The sequence below is a fragment of the Oncorhynchus kisutch genome, linkage group LG11 (assembly GCF_002021735.2).
Source record: "Oncorhynchus kisutch isolate 150728-3 linkage group LG11, Okis_V2, whole genome shotgun sequence".
Lineage (NCBI taxonomy): Eukaryota > Metazoa > Chordata > Actinopteri > Salmoniformes > Salmonidae > Oncorhynchus > Oncorhynchus kisutch.
In genome coordinates this window covers 7,173,988-7,196,187 of record NC_034184.2, presented here as the reverse complement: position 1 = coordinate 7,196,187, position 22,200 = coordinate 7,173,988, and the positions used below count along the sequence as shown (strand labels likewise).

General features: G+C 49.9%; 1 protein-coding gene across 1 annotated transcript in view; it reads right to left on the bottom strand.

The window, feature by feature from the left end:
* LOC109898965 (protein TANC2-like) overlaps window positions 1–22,200 on the bottom strand; it is a 102,105-nt gene that overhangs the window by 11,823 nt on the left and 68,082 nt on the right. The window contains exons 17-20 of the mRNA XM_031835228.1: window positions 7,572–7,705; window positions 7,311–7,434; window positions 6,919–7,094; window positions 5,702–5,834 (exon numbers count right to left, since the gene is read on the bottom strand). Of these exons, the coding sequence (XP_031691088.1) occupies window positions 5,702–5,834; window positions 6,919–7,094; window positions 7,311–7,434; window positions 7,572–7,705 (567 nt within the window). The remainder of the gene's footprint in view (window positions 1–5,701; window positions 5,835–6,918; window positions 7,095–7,310; window positions 7,435–7,571; window positions 7,706–22,200) is intronic.

The following is a 22,200-nucleotide window of genomic DNA, read 5'->3' as shown; positions in this document are numbered from 1 at the left end:
AAGGTGCATGGCCTTCTTGCATGAGGACAAGGTGCATGGCCTTCTTGCATGAGGACAAGGTGCATGGCCTTCTCGCATGAGGATACGGTGCATGGTCTTCTTGCATGAGGACAAGGTGCATGAGGATACGGTGCGTGGCCTTCTCGCATGAGGATACGGTGCATGGTCTTCTTGCATGAGGACAAGGTGCATGAGGATACGGTGCGTGGCCTTCTTGCATGAGGACAAGGTGGGTGGCTTCCTTGAATGAGGACAAGGTGGGAAGGATTCCTGCATGAGGACAAGGTGGGTAGCCTTCTTGCATGAGGACAAGGTGGGTGGGGCTCCTGCATGAGGACAAGGTTGGTGGCCTTCTTGCATGAGGACAAGGTGTGTGGCCTTTTTGCATGAGGACAAGGTGGGTGGGGCTCCTGCATGAGGACAAGGTGTGTGGCCTTCTTGCATGAGGACAAGGTGGGTGGTTTTCTTACATGAGGACAAGGTGGGTGGGCTTCTTGCATGAGGACAAGGTGGGTGGGCTTCTTGCATGAGGACAAGGTGCATGGCCTTCTCGCATGAGGATACGGTGCATGGTCTTCTTGCATGAGGACAAGGTGCATGAGGATACGGTGCGTGGCCTTCTTGCATGAGGACAAGGTGGGTGGCTTCCTTGAATGAGGACAAGGTGGGTAGCCTTCTTGCATGAGGACAAGGTGGGTGGGGCTCCTGCATGAGGACAAGGTTGGTGGCCTTCTTGCATGAGGACAAGGTGCGTGGCCTTCTTGCATGAGGTCAAGGTGCATGGCCTTCTTGAATGAGGACAAGGTGCATGGCCTTCTTGCATGAGGTCAAGGTGCATGGCCTTCTTGCATGAGGTCAAGGTGCATGGCCTTCTTGCATGAGGACAAGGTTGGTGGGGCTCCTGCATGAGGACAAGGTGCATGGCCTTCTTGCATGAGCTCAAGGTGCATGGCCTTCTTGCATGAGGACAAGGTGGATGGAGCTCCTGCACGAGGACAAGGTTGGTGGCCTTCTTGCATGAGGACAAGGTGGGTTGCCTTCTTGCATGAGGAAAAGGTGGTTCGGCTTCTTGAATGAGGACAAGGTGGGTGGCCTTATTTCATGAGGACAATGTGGGTGGGCTTCTTGCATGAGGACAAGGAGGGTGGGCTTATTTCATGAGGACAAGGTGGATAGGATTCCTGCATGAGCTTAAGGTTGGTGGCCTTCTTGCATGAGGACAAGGGGCATGGCATTCTTGAGTGAAACAAGGTGGGTGGGCTTCCTGCTTGAGGACAAGGCGGGTGGGCTTTTTGAATGAGGACAAGGTGGATGAGGACAAGATGGGTGCCTTCTTGCATGAGGACAAGGTGGGTGGGCTTCTTGCATAAGGACAAGGTGGGTGGGATTTTTGAATGAGGACAAGGTGGATGAGGACAAGATGGGTGGCCTTCTTGCATGACAAGGTGGGTGGCATTCTTGCATGAGGACAAGATGGGTGGCCTTCTTGCATGAGGACAAGGTGGGTGGGCTTCTTGCATGAGGACAAGGTGGGTGGGCTTCTTGCATGAGGACAAGGTGCCTGGCCTTCTTGCATGAGGACAAGGTGCATGGCCTTCTTGCATGAGGACAAGGTGCATGGCCTTCTCGCATGAGGACAAGGTGGTTGTCCTTCTTGCATGAGGTCAAGGTGCATGGCCTTCTTGCAAGAGGTCAAGGTGCATGGCCTTCTTGCATGAGGTCAAGGTGGGTGGCCTTATTGCATGAGGTCAAGGTGCATGGCCTTCTTGCATGAGGATAAGGTGCATGGCCTTCTTGCATGAGGTCAAGGTGGGTGACCTTCTTGCATGAGGTCAAGGTGCATGGCCTTCTTGCATGAGGACAAGGTGCACGAGGACAAGGTGGGTGGCCTTCTTGCATAAGGACAAGGTGGGTGGCTTCCTTGAATGAGGACGAGGTGGGAGGGATTCCTGCATGAGGACAAGGTGGGTGGGCTTTTTGAATGAGGACAAGGTGGATGAGGACAAGATGGGTGGCCTTCTTGCATGAGGACAAGGTGGGTGGCCTTCTTGCATGAGGACAAGGTGGGCGGCCTTCTCGCATGAGGACAAGGTGCGTGGGCTTCTTGCATAAGGACAAGGTGGGTGGGATTCCTGCATGAGGACAAGGCGGGTGGGCTTTTTGAATGAGGACAAGGTGGATGAGGACAAGATGGGTGGCCTTCTTGCATGAGGACAAGGTGGGTGGGCTTCTTGCATAAGGACAAGGTGGGTGGGATTCCTGCATGAGGACAAGGCGGGTGGGCTTTTTGAATGAGGACAAGGTGGGTGGGCTTCTTGCATAAGGACAAGGTGGGTGGGCTTTTTGAATGAGGACAAGGTGGATGAGGACAAGATGGGTGGCCTTCTTGAATGAGGACAAGGTGGGAGGGATTCCTGCATGAGGACAAGGTGGGTTGCCTTCTTGCATGAGGACAAGGTGGGTGGGGCTCCTGTATGAGGACATGGTTGGTGGCCTTCTTGCATGAGGACAAGGTGCGTGGGCTTCTTGCATAAGGACAAGGTGGGTGGGATTCCTGCATGAGGACAAGGTGGGTGGGGCTCCTGCATGAGGACAAGGTGCATGGCCTTCTTGCATGAGGTCAAGGTGCATGGCCTTCTTGCATGAGGACAAGGAGGGTGGGCTTGTTTCATGAGGACAAGGTGGCTAGCATTCCACCATGAGCTTAAGGTTGGTGGGCTTGTTTCATGAGGACAAGGTGGCTAGCATTCCACCATGAGCTTAAGGTTGGTGGCCTTCTTGCATGAGGACAAGGTGCATGAGGACAAGATGGGTGGCCTTCTTGCATGAGGACAAGGTGCATGAGGACAAGATGGGTGGCCATCTTGCATGAGGAGAAAGTGGGTGGGCTTCTTGCATGAGGAAAAGGTGCATGGCATTCTTGAGTGAAACAAGGTAGGTGGGCTTCCTGCATGAGGACAAGGCGGGTGGGCTTTTTGAATGAGGACAAGGTGGATGAGGACAAGACGGGTGACCTTCTTGCATGAGAACAATTTGGGTGGGCTTCTTGCATGAGGACAAGGTGGGTGGCCTTCTTGCATGAGAACAATTTGGGTGGGCTTCTTGCATGAGGACAAGGTGGGTGGGCTTCTTTCATTAGGACAAGGTGGGTGGGCTTCTTTCATGAGGACAAGGTGGGTGGACTTCTTGCATGAGGACAAGGTGTAGTGTGCTCGAGGCTGGGTATGCTGTCATAACACATCATAACCAACTGGAATGTAAACATCTACCTCTAAATAAAAGCAGTCCAAGTTATAGTTATCTCTGTCATGCTGGGATTTAATCTGATCGCAGGTTAGAGGCATTGCTGCTTTTAAAGGCAATTTACGATTGAGCCGACATATCCAGCATTTACCATAAACAGGATCTCCATGAACGCTGGAATAATGCTTTTAAAAGCCAATGCCTATAACCCGGGATCAGATTGAATCTTGGCCTCAGAGTTAATAGTAATACCTGAGTTTTATTTCTCAGGATGGGGGTTGTAGATGGGGGTTATATCTAAGCTGGCCTGCTGACACAGACCATGACGACACTAAGACAACACAGAAAGAGGAGGTAGGGCTGTCAAAATGCCTGATGGGGTGAGATGCCGACAGCCTTGGGATTACCTCTAGGCCGACTGGGCAGTGTCTGACATCCTGGTACAGCAGAGAATTCGGGTGGGTCATGAGCAAGGGAGGGAGGGGGAGTGCAGTGGGCAAGAGTAATCAAAAAAGAAAAAACAGAAAAGGGTGCGTGGAAGAGAAGGCAAGTGGGGAAAAAAAGACAAAGCGAAATAGGTGGAGGATGAAGAGTGAGAAGAGGAACAGAAACAAGCAGCAGGGAGGAATTAAAAAACACACTCTAACAACTGCCTGTCTCATAGAAGGACAGAGAGAAAGAGAACATGAACAAAAGAGAGAGCAGAGAGAAAGAAAGAAAGATAGAAAGAAATAATTAAAGAGGGAGAAAGAATGAACCAGAGAGATCTGAAATGGGGGAAGAGAGAGAGACTATAGGAGGACACAGTAGAACAACACTGAAACATCTACAGATCTGAGGAAGGACTAGCCAGAGAGAACAGAGAAATACTACAGGAGGAGCAGTATAACAACACAGAAACATCTACAGATCTGAGGAAGGACTAGCCAGAGAGAACAGAGAAATACTACAGGAGGACACAGTAGAACAACACAGAAACATCTACAGATCTGAGGAAGGACTAGCCAGAGAGAACAGAGAAATACTACAGGAGGAGCAGTATAACAACACAGAAACATCTACAGATCTGAGGAAGGACTAGCCAGAGAGAACAGAGAAATACTACAGGAGGACACAGTATAACAATACAGAAACATCTACAGATCTGAGGAAGGACTAGCCAGAGAGAACAGAGAAATACTACAGGAGGACACAGTATAACAACACAGAAACATCTACAGATCTGAGTAAGGACTAGCCAGAGAGAACAGATAAATACTACAGGAGGACACAGTATAACAACACAGAAACATCTACAGATCTGAGGAAGGACTAGCCAGAGAGAACAGAGAAATACTACAGGAGGAGCAGTATAACAACACAGAAACATCTACAGATCTGAGGAAGGACTAGCCAGAGAGAACAGAGAAATACTACAGGAGGACACAGTATAACAACACAGAAACATCTACAGATCTGAGGAAGGACTAGCCAGAGAGAACAGAGAAATACTACAGGAGGACACAGTATAACAACACAGAAACATCTACAGATCTGATGAAGGACTAGCCAGAGAGAACAGAGAAATACTACAGGAGGACACAGTATAACAACACAGAAACATCTACAGATCTGAGGAAGGACTAGCCAGAGAGAACAGAGAAATACTACAGGAGGACACAGTATAACAACACAGAAACATCTACAGATCTGAGGAAGGACTAGCCAGAGAGAACAGATAAATACTACAGGAGGACACAGTAGAACAACACAGAACATCTACAGATCTGAGGAAGGACTAGCCAGAGAGAACAGAGAAATACTACAGGAGGACACAGTATAACAACACAGAAACATCTACAGATCTGAGGAAGGACTAGCCAGAGAGAACAGAGAAATACTACAGGAGGACACAGTATAACAACACAGAAACATCTACAGATCTGATGAAGGACTAGCCAGAGAGAACAGATAAATACTACAGGAGGACACAGTAGAACAACACAGAAACATCTACAGATCTGAGGAAGGACTAGCCAGAGAGAACAGATAAATACTACAGGAGGACACAGTAGAACAACACAGAAACATCTACAGATCTGAGGAAGGACGAGCCAGAGAGAACAGAGAAGACAAGCAGTATGGTGCACCAGGAGCAGCAGGGGGAACATACAAAACAGTGGGGTTCAGCTGTTCGCTCAGCTCCAAAGAGACAGTAACAAGTTGCATCCCAAATGGCCCTGTGTTTTGTATTTAGTCCACTATATAAGAAATTAGGTTGCCATTTATGATGCAGCTTCTGTATTGCTGTGTCATCCTACTCCAGCATGGATAGTCTTTGAATTGTGTCAAATCCTGGCTGCATCTAGAAGGGCACCCTTTACCCCACAGTGCACTAGTTTTGACCAGGGCCCATTTTGGACAGCCCCTGTCCAAAATCTGTTGGCTTCCTGTCTAACACTAAGTCCATTCTCAATACCTATCTTGGCTCCCTTCTTGAGCAGGGTAACCACCACGGACGTGTTCCTGCAGCCCACGGCCCGGTCCAGAGGACACATCCCACTGTAGTCCACATGCTCTATCATCACCCCCTGGTCCACTAAGAACTGGACCTGCGAGGACAGACAGCAGACGGGGGGTGGGGGGAGAACAGGGGGAGGGAGAACAGGAGGGAGGGAGAATGGGTGGAGGACCGAGGACAGTACGGAGGATGTGAGAATGAGGGGAGGGAGAATGGAGGGAGAAGGGGGGAGGAGGGAGAGCAGGGGAGGAGGTAGAACGGGTAGAGGACGGAGGACAGTAGGGAGGAATGAGAATGAGGGGATGGAAAACAGGGGGAGGAGGGAGAACAGGGGGGCAGGAGAACGGGTGGAGAATTGGGGATAGTGGGGAGGAGGGAGAACGGGGGGAGGACAGGGGAGGGGGGAGAACGGGGAGAGGATGGGGAGGAGAGAGAACAGGGATGAGGGAGGACAGGGGTGAGAAGTGAGGACGGGGGCAGGAGGGAGGACAGTGGGAAGGAGAGTGAATGGGGAGAAGAGTGAGGACAGTGGAGGAGGGAGGACAGTGGGGAGGAGGTAGGACAGGGGCGAGGACAGTGGGGAGGAGGGAGGACAGAGGGGAGGAGGGAGGACAGTGGTTAAGGAGCGAGGACAGTGGGGAGGAGGTAGGACAGGGGCGAAGACAGTGGGGAGGAGGGAGGACAGTGGGGAGGAGGGAGGACAGGGGCGTGGACAGTGGGTAAGGAGCGAGGACAGTGGGGAGGAGGTAGGACAGTGGGTAAGGAGCGAGGACAGTGGGGAGGAGGTAGGACAGGGGCGAGGACAGTGGGGAGGAGGGAGGACAGAGGGGAGGAGGCAGGGCAGTGGGGAGGAGGGAGGACAGTGGGGAGGAGGTAGGACAGGGGCGAGGACAGTGGGGAGGACAATGGGGTGGAGCGAGGACAGGGGCATGGACAGTGGGTAAGGAGCGAGGACAGTAGGGGGGAGGGAGGACAGTGGGGAGGAGCGAGGACATTGGGGGGGGAGGGAGGACAGGGGCGAGGACATTGGGGAAGAGGGAGGAATGTGTTTCATCAGAGCAGGATCATAGTATGGTATTAACATTTGGGAGAGTTACTGCTAGCAAAATATACACAAATATAACTATACTTATATACTTGAACACATTTCTTCGTAATGTTGTACATCCACTCACCATCTCTGAGTCCCCGTAGAAGGAGGCCAGGTCGAGGGGCGTGCGTCCATTCTTATCAGCATGGTCTGTTGCAGCCCCCCTCTCCACCAGACAGCGCACCACGTGCAGGTGTCCCTTCAGACACGCCCAGCTCAGAGCTGTTAACCCCTCCTTGTCCATCAGAGGCAGGGACGCACCTGGCAGGTTGATCAGAGGGGTCAGGGGTTACAGGTCAGCATTGGGAGTAAAAGGTAAATTGGTAAAATAAAGTACCGTCAATGCTTTGGTGATTGTCATTAACAAAAGTTTCTTGAGAGTTTGCTGTATATAATTCAAAGGATGAAAGGACAGCAGGTCACAGATAAAGTAAATGTCAAGGAAAGAGTGGATGATGTCTTCCTCCGAACCCTCACCCTGTGCCAGTAGGAACTCCACAGTGCCCAGGTGACCCTCTGAGGCAGCCATCATCAGAGGCGTTCGGCTCTGCTTGTCTGCGAGGTTCACCTCCGCTCCGTGAGTCAGGAGAAGGTCCACAATCTGAGAGAGGACAACACTATCGTCACCATCTAGCACACAACTGCCTGTTTCTGTCAACAAGGCCGCTCGATCTCTCTTCGTCTGATTAAGTGTTTGGTTCAAAAGTAGTGCAATATAAAGGGTGCACTCAGTCTCACCTGCCAGTTTCCCTGTCGGACAGCACTGAACAGGGGTACCATGCCTTGTCTGTTGGGCTGAGCCACCGCTGCTCCCTGCTCCAGCAGCAGCCTGCAAACGTCTAGCTTACCCCGGCCCCCTGCTGCCGTGAGAGCTACAGGAAGAGGAGAGGGACACACAGGGATCAGCCATGTTGTACAACAGTCTTTTCCATTTTTTACACTTGATCATTCTAAGATTGACGGTTATTGTGTGTGCCATGTGTTAGTATGCAGATTGTACAGGAAGGACACCCAGGGCAGGGAGGGCAGAGCAGGGAGGAAACACGTATTAAACAACGCAACATACACTGATTGGACAAAACATTAAGAACTCTAGTGAGAGTATTGGCCAACCTCCTCCTCCTCCCCAGAATAGTGACAGTTCCTCTAGTGAGAGTGCTGGCCCTCCACCTCCTCCTCTCCAGAATAGTAACAGTTCCTCTAGTTAGAGTGCTGGCCCTCCTTCTCCTCCTCTCCAGAAGAATGACAGTTCCTCTAGTGAGAGTGCTGGCCCTCATTCTCCTCCTCTCCAGTAGAGAGACAGTTCCTCTAGTGAGAGTGCTGGCCATCCACCTCCACCTCTCCAGATGAGTCACAATTCCTCTAGTGAAAGTGCTGGTCCTCCTTCTCCTCCTCGCCAGAAGAGTGAGACTTCCTCTAGTAAGAGTGCTGGCCCTCCACCTCCTCCTCGCCAGAAGAGTGACAGTTCCTCTAGTGAGAGTGCTGGCCCACGTTCTCCTCCTCTCCAGAAGAGTGACATTTCATCTAGTGAGAGTGCTGGCCCTCCTTCTCCTCCCCTCCAGAAGAGTGACAGTTCCTCTAGTGAGAGTGCTGGCTCTCCTCCTCCTCCTCCTCTGCCTCTTGTGACGACCCTCCCACTCTGTCTGCTGTATTCTCTCTCTGTTATTTCCTTATTAGGATGCTGGTGGGCGGAGTTGGGAGGGTCGTCAGCTTTATGGGAAACACCTGGGCCCGGTGTCTCCCAGGATAAATACACCACTTCCCCATTCATGGAGGAGACTCTCTCCATGCAGACACCTTTGTAGATTGTGTTGTGGTTCTTGGTGGCATGTTTGTTTGTTTGTTTGCTTTGGCACCTTTCAACACCCTGCATTATCACATTCACGCATGTAAAACACTCACTTACACTACTGATTACTGATTACACACACCATTGTATATTTTCCTTAGTTGCTTTAGTTAATAAATATATATTTTGTTACTCCTTATCTCCACGTTGTCTCCCTTTGTTACGGGCGTTGAGCCGGTTCGTGACACTCTCCAGACGAGTGACAGTTCCCTCTAGTGAAATTGCTGGCCATCCTTCTCCTCCTCTTCAGAAGAGTGTCAGTTCCTCTACTTAGAGTGCTGGCCCTCCTTCTCCTGCTCTCCAGAAGAGTGACAGGGCCTCTAGTCAGAATTTTGGCCCTCCTTCTCCTCCTCTCCAAAAGAGTGACAGGTCCTCTAGTGAGACTGCTGGTCCTCCTTGTCCTCCTCTCCAGAAGAGTGACAGTTCCTCTCGTGAGAGTGCTGGCCCTCCTCCTCCTCCTCCGCCTCTCCAGAAGAGTGACAGTTCCTCTCGTGAGAGTGCTGGCCCTCCTCCTCCTCCTCCGCCTCTCCAGAAGAGTGACAGTTCCTCTAGTGAGAGTGCTGGCCCTCATTCTCCTCCTCTTCATAAGAGTGACAGGTCCCCCAGTGAGAGTGCTGGCAATCCTCCTCCTCCTCTTCAGAAGAGTGACAGTTCCTCTAGTGAGTGTGCCGGCCTTCCTCCTCCTCCACGCCAGGATAGGTACAGTTCCTCTAGTCAGAGTGCTGGCCATCCTCCTCCTCCCCAGAAGAGTGACAGTTCCTCAAGTGAGAGTGCTGGCCCTCCTCCTCCTCTTCAGAAAAGTGACAGTTCTTCTAGTAAGAATGCTGGCCCTCCTCCTCCTCCTCTCCAGAAGAGTGACAGTTCCTCTATTGAGAGAGCTGGCCCTCCTTCTCCTCCTCCGCCTCTCCAGACGAGTGACAGTTCCTCTAGTGAGAGTGCTGGCCCTCCTCCTCTCCAGAAGAGTGCCAGGGCCTCTAGTCAGAATGCTGGCCCTCCTTCTCCTCCTCTCCAGAAGAGTGACAGTTCCTCTAGTTAGAGTGCTGACCCTCATTCTCTTCCTCTTCAGAATAGTGACAGGTCCTCTAGTGAGAGTGCTGGCCCTCATTCTCCTCCTCTTCAGAAGAGTGACAGTTCCTCAAGTGAGAGTGCTGGCCCTCCTCCTCTTCAGAAGAGTGACAGTTCCTCTAGTGAGAGTGCTGGCCCTCCTTCTCCTCCTCTTCAGAAGAGTGATAGCTCATCTAGTGAGAGTGCTGGCCCTCATTCTCCTCCTCTTCAGAAGAGTGACAGGTCCTCCAGTGAGAGTGCTGGCAATCCTCCTCCTCCTTGCCAGAAGAGTGACAGTTCCTCTAGTCAGAGTGCTGGACCTCCTCCTCGCCATAAAAGTGACAGTTCCTCAAGTGAGAGTCCTGGCCCTCCTCCTCCTCTTCAGAAGAGTGACAGGTCCTCTAGTGAGAGTGCTGGCCCTCCTTCTCCTCCTCTCCAGAAGAGTGACAGTTCCTCTAGTGAGAGGGCTGGCCCTCCTTCTCCTCCTCCGCCTCTCCAGACGAGTGACAGTTCCTCTAGTGAAAGTGCTAGCCCTTATTCTCCTCATCTTCAGAAGAGTGACAGGTCCTCTAGTGAGAGTGAAGCCCTCCTTCTCCTCCTCCTCTCCAGAAGAGTGATAGTTCCTCTAGTGAGAGTGCTGGCCTTCCTCCTCCTCCTCACCAAAAAGAGTGACAGTTCATCTTGTGAGAGTGCTGGCCCTTCTCCTCTCCAGAAGAGTGATAGTTCCTCTAGTGAGAGTGCCGGCCTTCCTCCTCCTCCTCCTCCTCTCCAGAAGAGTGATAGTTCCTCGAGTGAGAGTGCTGGCCCTCCTTCTCCTCCTCTCCAGAAGAGTGACAGTTCCTCTAGTGAGAGTGCTGGCCCTCATTCTCTTCCTCTTCAGAATAGTGACAGGTCCTCTAGTGAGAGTGCTGGCCCTCATTCTCCTCGCCAGAAGAGTGACAGTTCATCTAGTGAGAGGGCAGGCCCTCCTTCTCCTCCTCCGCCTCTCCAGACGAGTGACAGTTCAAATCAAATCAAATCAAATCAAATTTATTTATATAGCCCTTCGTACATCAGCTGATATCTCAAAGTGCTGTACAGAAACCCAGCCTAAAACCCCAAACAGCAAGCAATGCAGGTGGAGAAGCACGGTGGCTAGGAAAAACTCCCTAGAAAGGCCAATACCTAGGAAGAAACCTAGAGAGGAACCAGGCTATGTGGGGTGGCCAGTCCTCTTCTGGCTGTGCCGGGTGGAGATTATAACAGAACATGGTCAAGATGTTCAATGTTCATAAATGACCAGCATGGTCGAATAATAATAAGGCAGAACAGTTGAAACTAGAGCAGCAGCACAGTCAGGTGGAAGTTGAAACTGGAGCAGCAGCATGGCCAGGTAGACTGGGGACAGCAAGGAGTCATCATGTCAGGTAGTCCTGGGGCATGGTCCTAGGGCTCAGGTCAGTTGAAACTGGAACAGCAGCATGGCCAGGTGGACTGGGGACAGCAAGGAGTCATCATGTCAGGTAGTCCTGGGGCATGGTCCTAGGGCTCAGGTCCTCCGAGAGAGAGAAAGAAAGAGAGAAGGAGAGAATTAGAGAACGCACACTTAGATTCACACAGGACACCGAATAGGACAGGAGAAGTACTCCAGATATAACAAACTGACCCCAGCCCCCCGACACATAAACTACTGCAGCATAAATACTGGAGGCTGAGACAGGAGGGGTCAGGAGACACTGTGGCCCCATCCGAGGACACCCCCGGACAGGGCCAAACAGGAAGGATATAACCCCACCCACTTTGCCAAAGCACAGCCCCCACACCACTAGAGGGATATCTTCAACCACCAACTTACCATCCTGAGACAAGGCTGAGTATAGCCCACAAAGATCTCCGCCACGGCACAACCCAAGGGGGGGGGGGGGCGCCAACCCAGACAGGATGACCACAACAGTGAATCAACCCACTCAGGTGACGCACCCCCTCCAGGGACAGCATGAGAGAGCCCCAGCAAGCCAGTGACTCAGCCCCTGTAATAGGGTTAGAGGCAGAGAATCCCAGTGGAAAGAGGGGAACCGGCCAGGCAGAGACAGCAAGGGCGGTTCGTTGCTCCAGAGCCTTTCCGTTCACCTTCCCACTCCTGGGCCAGACTACACTCAATCATATGACCCACTGAAGAGATGAGTCTTCAGTAAAGACTTAAAGGTTGAGACCGAGTTTGCGTCTCTGCCATGGGTAGGCAGACCGTTCCATAAAAATGGAGCTCTATAGGAGAAAGCCCTGCCTCCAGCTGTTTGCTTAGAAATTCTAGGGACAATTAGGAGGCCTGCGTCTTGTGACCGTAGCGTACGTATAGGTATGTACGGCAGGACCAAATCAGAGAGATAGGTAGGAGCAAGCCCATGTAATGCTTTGTAGGTTAGCAGTAAAACCTTGAAATCAGCCCTTGCTTTGACAGGAAGCCAGTGTAGAGAGGCTAGCACTGGAGTAATATGATCAAATTTTTTGGTTCTAGTCAGGATTCTAGCAGCCGTATTTAGCACTAACTGAAGTTTATTTAGTGCTTTATCCGGGTAGCCGGAAAATAGAGCATTGCAGTAGTCTAACCTAGAAGTGACAAAAGCATGGATTAATTTTTCTGCATCATTTTTGGACAGAAAGTTTCTGATTTTTGCAATGTTACGTAGATGGAAAAAAGCTGTCCTCGAAATGGTCTTGATATGTTCTTCAAAAGAGAGATCAGGGTCCAGAGTAACGCCGAGGTCCTTCACAGTTTTATTTGAGACGACTGTACAACCATTAAGATTAATTGTCAGATTCAACAGAAGATCTCTTTGTTTCTTGGGACCTAGAACAAGCATCTCTGTTTTGTCCGAGTTTAATAGTAGAAAGTTTGCAGCCATCCACTTCCTTATGTCTGAAACACATGCTTCTAGCGAGGGCAATTTTGGGGCTTCACCATGTTTCATTGAAATGTACAGCTGTGTGTCATCCGCATAGCAGTGAAAGTTTACATTATGTTCCTCTAGTGAAAGTGCTGGCCCTCATTCTCCTCCTCTTCAGAAGAGTGACAGGTCCCCCAGTGAGAGTGCTGGCAATCCTCCTCCTCCTCTTCAGAAGAGTGACAGTTCCTCTAGTGAGTGTGCCGGCCTTCCTCCTCCTCCTCGCCATAAAAGTGACAGTTCTTCTAGTAAGAGTGCCGGCCCACCTCCTCCTCCACGCCAGGATAGGTACAGTTCCTCAAGTGAGAGTGCTGGCCCTCCTCCTCCTCTTCAGAAAAGTGACAGTTCTTCTAGTAAGAATGCTGGCCCTCCTCCTCCTCCTCTCCAGAAGAGTGACAGTTCCTCTATTGAGAGAGCTGGCCCTCCTTCTCCTCCTACGCCTCTCCAGACGAGTGACAGTTCCTCTAGTGAGAGTGCTGGCCCTCCTTCCCCTCCTCTTCAGAAGAGTGTAAGTTCCTCTAGTGAGAGTGCTGGCCCTCCTCCTCTCCAGAAGAGTGACAGGGCCTCTAGTCAGAATGCTGGCCCTCCTTCTCCTCCTCTCCAGAAGAGTGACAGTTCCTCTAGTGAGAGTGCTGGCCCTCATTCTCTTCCTCTTCAGAATAGTGACAGGTCCTCTAGTGAGAGTGCTGGCCCTCATTCTCCTCCTCTTCAGAAAAGTGACAGTTCCTCAAGTGAGAGTCCTGGCCCTCCTCCTCCTCTTCAGAAGAGTGACAGTTCCTCAAGTGAGAGTCCTGGCCCTCCTTCTCCTCCTCTCCAGAAGAGTGACAGTTCCTCTAGTTAAAGTGCTGGCCCTCATTCTCCTCCTCTTCATAAGAGTGACAGGTCCCCCAGTGAGAGTGCTGGCAATCCTCCTCTTCAGAAGAGTGACAGTTCCTCTAGTGAGTGTGCCGGCCTTCCTCTTCCTCCTCGCCATAAAAGTGACAGTTCTTCTAGTAAGAGTGCCGGCCCACCTCCTCCTCCACGCCAGGATAGGTACAGTTCCTCTAGTCAGAGTGCTGGCCGTCCTCCTCCTCCTCCCCAGAAGAGTGACAGTTCCTCAAGTGAGAGTGCTGGCCCTCCTCCTCCTCTTCAGAAAAGTGACAGTTATTCTAGTAAGAATGCTGGCCCTCCTCCTCCTCCTCTCCAGAAGAGTGACAGTTCCTCTATTGAGAGAGCTGGCCCTCCTTCTCCTCCTCCGCCTCTCCAGACGAGTGACAGTTCCTCTAGTGAGAGTGCTGGCCCTCCTTCCCCTCCTCTTCAGAAGAGTGTAGGTTCCTCTAGTGAGAGTGCTGGCCCTCCTCCTCTCCAGAAGAGTGACAGTTCCTCTAGTCAGAATGCTGGCCCTCCTTCTCCTCCTCTCCAGAAGAGTGACAGTTCCTCTAGTGAGAGTGCTGGCCCTCATTCTCCTCCTCTTCAGAAGAGTGACAGGTCCTCCAGTGAGAGTGCTGGCAATCCTCCTCCTCCTCCTCCTCCTCTCCAGAAGAGTGATAGTTCCTCGAGTGAGAGTGCTGGCCCTCCTCCTCCTCCTCTCCAGAAGAGTGACATTTCATCTAGTGAGAGTGCTGGACCTCCTTCTCCTCCTCTCCAGAAGAGTGACAGTTCCTCTAGTGAGAGTGCTGGCCCTCATTCTCTTCCTCTTCAGAATAGTGACAGGTCCTCTAGTGAGAGTGCTGGCCCTCATCCTCCTCGCCAGAAGAGTGACAGTTCATCTAGTGAGAGGGCTGGCCCTCCTTCTCCTCCTCTGCCTCTCCAGACGAGTGACAGTTCCTCTAGTGAAAGTGCTGGCCCTCATTCTCCTCCTCTTCAGAAGAGTGACAGGTCCCCCAGTGAGAGTGCTGGCAATCCTCCTCCTCCTCTTCAGAAGAGTGACAGTTCCTCTAGTGAGTGTGCCGTCCTTCCTCCTCCTCCTCGCCATAAAAGTGACAGTTCTTCTAGTAAGAGTGCCAGCCCACCTCCTCCTCCACGCCAGGATAGGTACAGGTCCTCTAGTCAGAGTGCTGGCCGTCCTCCTCCTCCTCCCCAGAAGAGTGACAGTTCCTCAAGTGAGAGTGCTGGCCCTCCTCCTCCTCTTCAGAAAAGTGACAGTTATTCTAGTAAGAATGCTGGCCCTCCTCCTCCTCCTCTCCAGAAGAGTGACAGTTCCTCTATTGAGAGAGCTGGCCCTCCTTCTCCTCCTCCGCCTCTCCAGACGAGTGACAGTTCCTCTAGTGAGAGTGCTGGCCCTCCTTCCCCTCCTCTTCAGAAGAGTGTAGGTTCCTCTAGTGAGAGTGCTGGCCCTCCTCCTCTCCAGAAGAGTGACAGGGCCTCTAGTCAGAATGCTGGCCCTCCTTCTCCTCCTCTCCAGAAGAGTGACAGTTCCTCTAGTGAGAGTGCTGGCCCTCATTCTCCTCCTCTTCAGAAGAGTGACAGGTCCTCCAGTGAGAGTGCTGGACCTCCTCCTCGCCATAAAAGTGACAGTTCCTCAAGTGAGAGTCCTGGCCCTCCTCCTCCTCTTCAGAAGAGTGACAGGTCCTCTAGTGAGAGTGCTGGCCCTCCTTCTCCTCCTCTCCAGAAGAGTGACAGTTCCTCTAGTGAGAGGGCTGGCCCTCCTTCTCCTCCTCCGCCTCTCCAGACGAGTGACAGTTCCTCTAGTGAAAGTGCTAGCCCTCATTCTCCTCCTCTTCAGAAGAGTGACAGGTCCTCTAGTGAGAGTGAAGCCCTCCTTCTCCTCCTCTCCAGAAGAGTGATAGTTCCTCTAGTGAGACTGCTGGCCTTCCTCCTCCTCCTCACCAAAAAGAGTGACAGGTCCTCTATTGAGAGTGCTGGCCCACCTTCTCCTCTCCAGAAGAGTGATAGTTCCTCTAGTGAGAGTGCCGGCCTTCCTCCTCCTCCTCTCCAGAAGAGTGATAGTTCCTCTAGTGAGAGTGCTGGCCTTCCTCCTCCTCCTCCTCACCAAAAAGAGTGACAGTTCAACTTGTGAGAGTGCTGGCCCTTCTCCTCTCCAGAAGAGTGATAGTTCCTCTAGTGAGAGTGCCGGCCTTCCTCCTCCTCCTCCTCCTCCTCCTCTCCAGAAGAGTGATAGTTCCTCGAGTGAGAGTGCTGGCCCTCCTCCTCCTCCTCTCCAGAAGAGTGACATTTCATCTAGTGAGAGTGCTGGACCTCCTTCTCCTCCTCTCCAGAAGAGTGACAGTTCCTCTAGTGAGAGTGCTGGCCCTCATTCTCTTCCTCTTCAGAATAGTGACAGGTCCTCTAGTGAGAGTGCTGGCCCTCATCCTCCTCGCCAGAAGAGTGACAGTTCATCTAGTGAGAGGGCTGGCCCTCCTTCTCCTCCTCTGCCTCTCCAGACGAGTGACAGTTCCTCTAGTGAAAGTGCTGGCCCTCATTCTCCTCCTCTTCAGAAGAGTGACAGGTCCTCTAGTGAGAGTGCTGGCCCTCATCCTCCTCGCCAGAAGAGTGACAGTTCATCTAGTGAGAGGGCTGGCCCTCCTTCTCCTCCTCTGCCTCTCCAGACGAGTGACAGTTCCTCTAGTGAGAGTGCTGGCAATCCTCCTCCTCCTCTTCAGAAGAGTGACAGTTCCTCTAGTGAGTGTGCCGTCCTTCCTCCTCCTCCTCGCCATAAAAGTGACAGTTCTTCTAGTAAGAGTGCCAGCCCACCTCCTCCTCCACGCCAGGATAGGTACAGTTCCTCAAGTGAGAGTGCTGGCCCTCCTCCTCCTCCTCCCCAGAAGAGTGACAGTTCCTCAAGTGAGAGTGCTGGCCCTCCTCCTCCTCTTCAGAAAAGTGACAGTTCTTCTAGTAAGAATGCTGGCCCTCCTCCTCCTCCTCTCCAGAAGAGTGACAGTTCCTCTATTGAGAGAGCTGGCCCTCCTTCTCCTCCTCCGCCTCTCCAGACGAGTGACAGTTCCTCTAGTGAGAGTGCTGGCCCTCCTTCCCCTCCTCTTCAGAAGAGTGTAAGTTCCTCTAGTGAGAGTGCTGGCCCTCCTCCTCTCCAGAAGAGTGACAGGGCCTCTAGTCAGAATGCTGGCCCTCCTTCTCCTCCTCTCCAGAAGAGTGACAGTTCCTCTAGTGAGAGTGCTGGCCCTCATTCTCTTCCTCTTCAGAATAGTGACAGGTCCTCTAGTGAGAGTGCTGGCCCTCATTCTCCTCCTCTTCAGAAGAGTGACAGTTCCTCAAGTGAGAGTGCTGGCCCTCCTCCTCTTCAGAAGAGTGACAGTTCCTCAAGTGAGAGTCCTGGCCCTCCTCCTCCTCTTCAGAAGAGTGACAGGTCCTCTAGTGTGAGTGCTGGCCCTCCTTCTCCTCCTCTCCAGAAGAGTGACAGTTCCTCTAGTGAGAGTGCTGGCCCTCATTCTCTTCCTCTTCAGAATAGTGACAGGTCCTCTAGTGAGAGTGCTGGCCCTCATCCTCCTCGCCAGAAGAGTGACAGTTCATCTAGTGAGAGGGCTGGCCCTCCTCCTCCTCCACCTCTCCAGACGAGTGACAGTTCCTCTAGTGAAAGTGCTAGCCCTCCTTCTCCTCCTCTCCAGAAGAGTGATAGTTCCTCTAGTGAGAGTGCTGGACCTCCTCCTTCTCACCAGAAGAGTGACAGGGCCTCTAGTCAGAGTGCTGGTCCTCCTCCTCCTCTTCAGAATAGTGACAGTTCCTCTAGTGAGAGTGCTGGCCCTCCTCCTCCTCCTCTCCAGAAGAGTGACAGTTCCTCTACTTAGAGTATTGGCCTTCCTCCACTTCCATAATACCAAGCTGATGACTGCCTGAGACCCAGTGGCGCTCATGAGAGTGACACCCTTTCTGAGAACACTTGTAAGCCTATGATTGATGAGACAGATAGCCCCAACAGCGGGGAGTCTGAGTTCCAATGTGTAATATAATGGGCTACCAGTAAATACTGTACAGTGCATTTGGAAAGTATTCAGACCCCTTGACTTTTTCCATATTATTACAGCCTTATTCTAAAATTGATTGCATTTTTTTTCTTTCAGCAATCTGTGCACAATATCCCATAATGCCAAAGCGAAAACAGGTTCGTAGAGTTTGTAGCGTCATACCCAAGAAGACTCAATGCTGTCATCACTGCCAAAAATGTAAATGTGATATTTCAGTTGTTTATTTTTAATAAAAACATTTCTAAAAACCTGTTTTTGCTTTGACATTATGGGTTATTGTGTTTAGATTGATGACGGAAAAAAAACAAATGAGTCATTTTCAGAATAAGGCTGTAACATAACAAAATGTGAAAAAGGTCAAGGGGTCTGAATACTTTCCGAAGCCACTATAGCCTAAGGGTAATCTAGTCGGCTAGACTCTATTGTCTGCATAATGAAACAATCCCTAGTAAGCTATTGTTTTGATGGTGTAATGATTGTATTATTTGGCATTAATAGAATGGTTTGATGAAGGACTGATTGTATTATTTGGCATTAATAGAATGGTTTTATGGTGTACTGATTATATTATTTGGCATTAATACAATGGTTTGATGGTGGATTGATTGTAAGATTTGGCATTAATAGAATGGTTTGATGGTGGATTGATTGTAACATTTGGCATTGATAGAATGGTTTGATGGTGGATTGATTGTAATTTTTGGCATTAATAATATGGTTTGATGGTGGATTGATTGTAATATTTGGCATTAATAGAATGGTTTGATGGTGGATTGATTGTAAAATGTGGCATTAATAGAATGGTTTGATGGTGGATTGATTGTAATATTTGGCATTAATAGAATGGTTTGATGGTGTACTGATTGTATTATTTGGCATTAATATAATGGTTTGATGGTGTATTGATTGTATTATTTGGCATTAATAGAATGGTTTGAAGGTGGATTAATTGTAATATTTGGCATAATAGAATGGTTTGATGGTGGACTGATTATATTATTTGGCATTAATACAATGGTTTGATGGTGGATTGATTGTAAGATTTGGCATTGATAGAATGGTTTGATGGTGGACTGATTGTAATTTTTGGCATTAATAATATGGTTTGATGGTGGATTGATTGTAATATTTGGCATTAATAGAATGGTTTGATGGTGGATTGATTGTAAAATTTGGCATTAATAGAATGGTTTGATGGTGGATTGATTGTAATATTTGGCATTAATAGAATGGTTTGATGGTGTACTGATTGTATTATTTGGCATTAATATAATGGTTTGATGGTGTACTGATTGTATTATTTGGCATTAATAGAATGGTTTGAAGGTGGATTAATTGTAATATTTGGCATAATAGAATGGTTTGATGGTGGATTGATTGTAATATTTGGCATAATAGAATGGTTTGATGGTGGATTGATTGTATTATTTGGCATTAATATAATGGTTTGATGGTGTACTGATTGTATTATTTGGCATTAATAGAATGGTTTGAAGGTGGATTAATTGTAATATTTGGCATAATAGAATGGTTTGATGGTGGATTGATTGTAATATTTGGCATAATAGAATGGTTTGATGGTGGATTGATTGTAATATTTGGCATTAATAGAATGGTTTGAGGGTGCATTGATTGTAATATTTGGCATTCATAGTGGTTTTACACAGCATTCTATGAAGGGATGAAACATGTTAGATATCACAACAGTGTTTTAAACCAATGACTTCACTGCATTTAAACACATAAGAGAAGTAGTGAGAGGGAGGAGAGAACAGTGGTGTGGCAGTAGAGAAAGAGGGAGGAGAGAACAGTGGTGTGGCAGTAGAGAAAGAGGAAGGGCAGAACAGTGTTGTGGCAGTAGAGAAAGAGGGAGGAGAGAACAGTGATGTGGCAGTAGAGAAAGAGGAAAGAGAGAACATCGTTGTGGCAGTCGAGAAAGAGGGAGGAGAAAACATTGTTGTGGCATTAGAAAGAGAGGGAGGAGAGAACAGTGGTGTGGCAGTAGAGAAAGAGGAAGGAGAGAACAGTGGTGTGGCAGTAGAGAAAGAGGAAGGACAGAACAGTGGTGTGGCAGTAGGGAAGAGGAAGGAGAGAACAGTGTTGTGGCAGTAGAGAAAGAGGGAGGAAAAAACAGTGGTGTGGCATTAGAAAAAGAGGGAGGAGAGAACAGTGTTGTGGCAGTAGAGAAAGAGGAAGGAGAGAACAGTGGTGTGGCAGTAGAGAAAGAGGAAGGACAGAACAGTGGTGTGGCAGTAGGGAAAGAGGGAGGAGAGAACATTGTTTTGGCAGTAGAGAAACAGGGAGGAGAAAACAGTGATGTGGCAGTAGAGAAAGAGGGAGGAGAGAACAGTGATGTGGCAGTAGAGAAAGAGGAAGGAGAGAACAGTGGTGTGGCAGTAGAGAAAGAGGAAGGAGAGAACAGTGATGTGGCATTATAGAAAGAGGGAGGAGAGAACAGTGATGTGGCAGTAGAGAAAGAGGGAGGAGAGAACCGTGATGTGACAGTAGAGAAAGAGGGAGGAGAGAACCGTGATGTGGCAGTAGAGAAAGAGGGAGGACAGAACAGTGATGTGACAGTAGAGAAAGAGGAAAGAGAGAACAGTGATGTGGCATTATAGAAAGAGGGAGGAGAGAACAGTGATGTGGCAGTAGAGAAAGAGGAAAGAGAGAACATTGTTGTGGCAGTAGAGAAAGAGAGAGGAGAGAACAGTGATGTGGCAGTAGAGAAAGAGGGAGGAGAGAACAGTGATGTGGCAGTAGAGAAAGAGGAAAGAGAGAACATAGTTGTGGCAGTAGAGAAAGAGGGAGGAGTTAACAGTGATGTGGCAGTAGAGAAAGAGGGAGGAGAGAACCGTGATGTGGCAGTAGAGAAAGAGGGAGGAGAGAACCGTGATGTGGCAGTGGAGAAAGAGGGAGGAGAGAACAGTGGTGTGGCAGTAGAGAAAGAGGAAGGAGAGAACAGTGATGTGGCATTATAGAAAGAGGGAGGAGAGAACAGTGATGTGGCAGTAGAGAAAGAGGGAGGAGAGAACCGTGATGTGGCAGTAGAGAAAGAGGGAGGAGAGAACCGTGATGTGGCAGTAGAGAAAGAGGGAGGACAGAACAGTGATGTGACAGTAGAGAAAGAGGAAAGAGAGAACATTGTTGTGGCAGTAGAGAAAGAGAGAGGAGAGAACAGTGATGTGGCAGTAGAGAAAGAGGGAGGAGAGAACAGTTATGTGGCATTAGAAAAAGAGGGAGGAGAGAACAGTGTTGTGGCAGTAGAGAAAGAGGAAGGAAAGAACAGTGATGTGGCAGTAGAGAAAGAGGGAGGAGAGAACCGTGATGTGGCAGTAGAGAAAGAGGGAGGACAGAACAGTGATGTGACAGTAGAGAAAGAGGAAAGAGAGAACATTGTTGTGGCAGTAGAGAAAGAGAGAGGAGAGAACAGTGATGTGGCAGTAGAGAAAGAGGGAGGAGAAAACAGTGATGTGGCAGTAGAGAAAGAGGAAAGAGAGAACATAGTTGTGGCAGTAGAGAAAGAGGGAGGAGTTAACAGTGATGTGGCAGTAGAGAAAGAGGGAGGAGAGAACCGTGATGTGGCAGTAGAGAAAGAGGGAGGAGAGAACCGTGATGTGGCAGTGGAGAAAGAGGGAGGAGAGAACAGTGATGTGGCAGTAGAGAAAGAGGAAAGAGAGAACATCGTTGTGGCAGTCGAGAAAGAGGGAGGAGTAAACATTGTTGTGGCATTAGAAGAAGAGGGAGGAGTGAACAGTGTTGTGGTCGTAGAGAAAGAGGAATTTTATTTCTGACGTCATTTCCGGTCACAACTTGCAGGCTTGTTTTCGAGTTGCTGTGCGTTTTGTTGCTAACCTGTTTTGCTACCTGACAACTTTACGGTTTTCACTTTTTAATTACCATTCATATATTTATTTATTTTTTCCTCAACTTCACTCCGGACGCTTTATCTGGACACGATTCGTCAGGACCTCCAACAGCCGAAGCTAAGTAGTAACATTAACATGATGCCTTCTAATTGCAGCCGCTGTACTCGCCTTACGGCGAGGATAGCTGTGCTGCAAGCCCAGCTTCAGACGCAATCGTTAGGCAAGGGTAATTTCAGTGTAGGAAAGGATGAAATAGCGTCTGTGGCACCAGTAAGTACAGATAGTAGTGTAAATCCCCTGGCACAGTCCCCGCAGCCGGACAACTTTCTCACGGTTTCTGGAAGGAAATGCTGTAGGAACGCTCAACCGGTGTCGCTCATTCAGCCGACAGAAACTTTCAACCGGTTTTCCCCATTAAGCAGCGGGTCGGAGTCAGAGGCCGATTCTTCTCTGGTCTCTACTCCTCCCGTTACGGGGTCTGAGACGCCGAAGCTTCCCACCATTAGCTCTGACAAATTGAAAACTCTAGTCATTGGCGACTCCATTACCCGCAGTATTAGACTTAAAGCGAATCATCCAGCGATCATATACTGTTTACCCGGGGGCAGGGCTACCGACGTTAAGGCTAATCTGAAGATGGTGCTGGCTAAAGCTAAAACTGGCGAGTGTAGAGAGTATAGAGATATTGTTATCCACGTCGGCACCAACGATGTTAGGATGAAACAGTCAGAAATCACTAAGCGCAACATAGCTTCTGCGTGCATATCAGCTAGAAAGATGTGTCGGCAT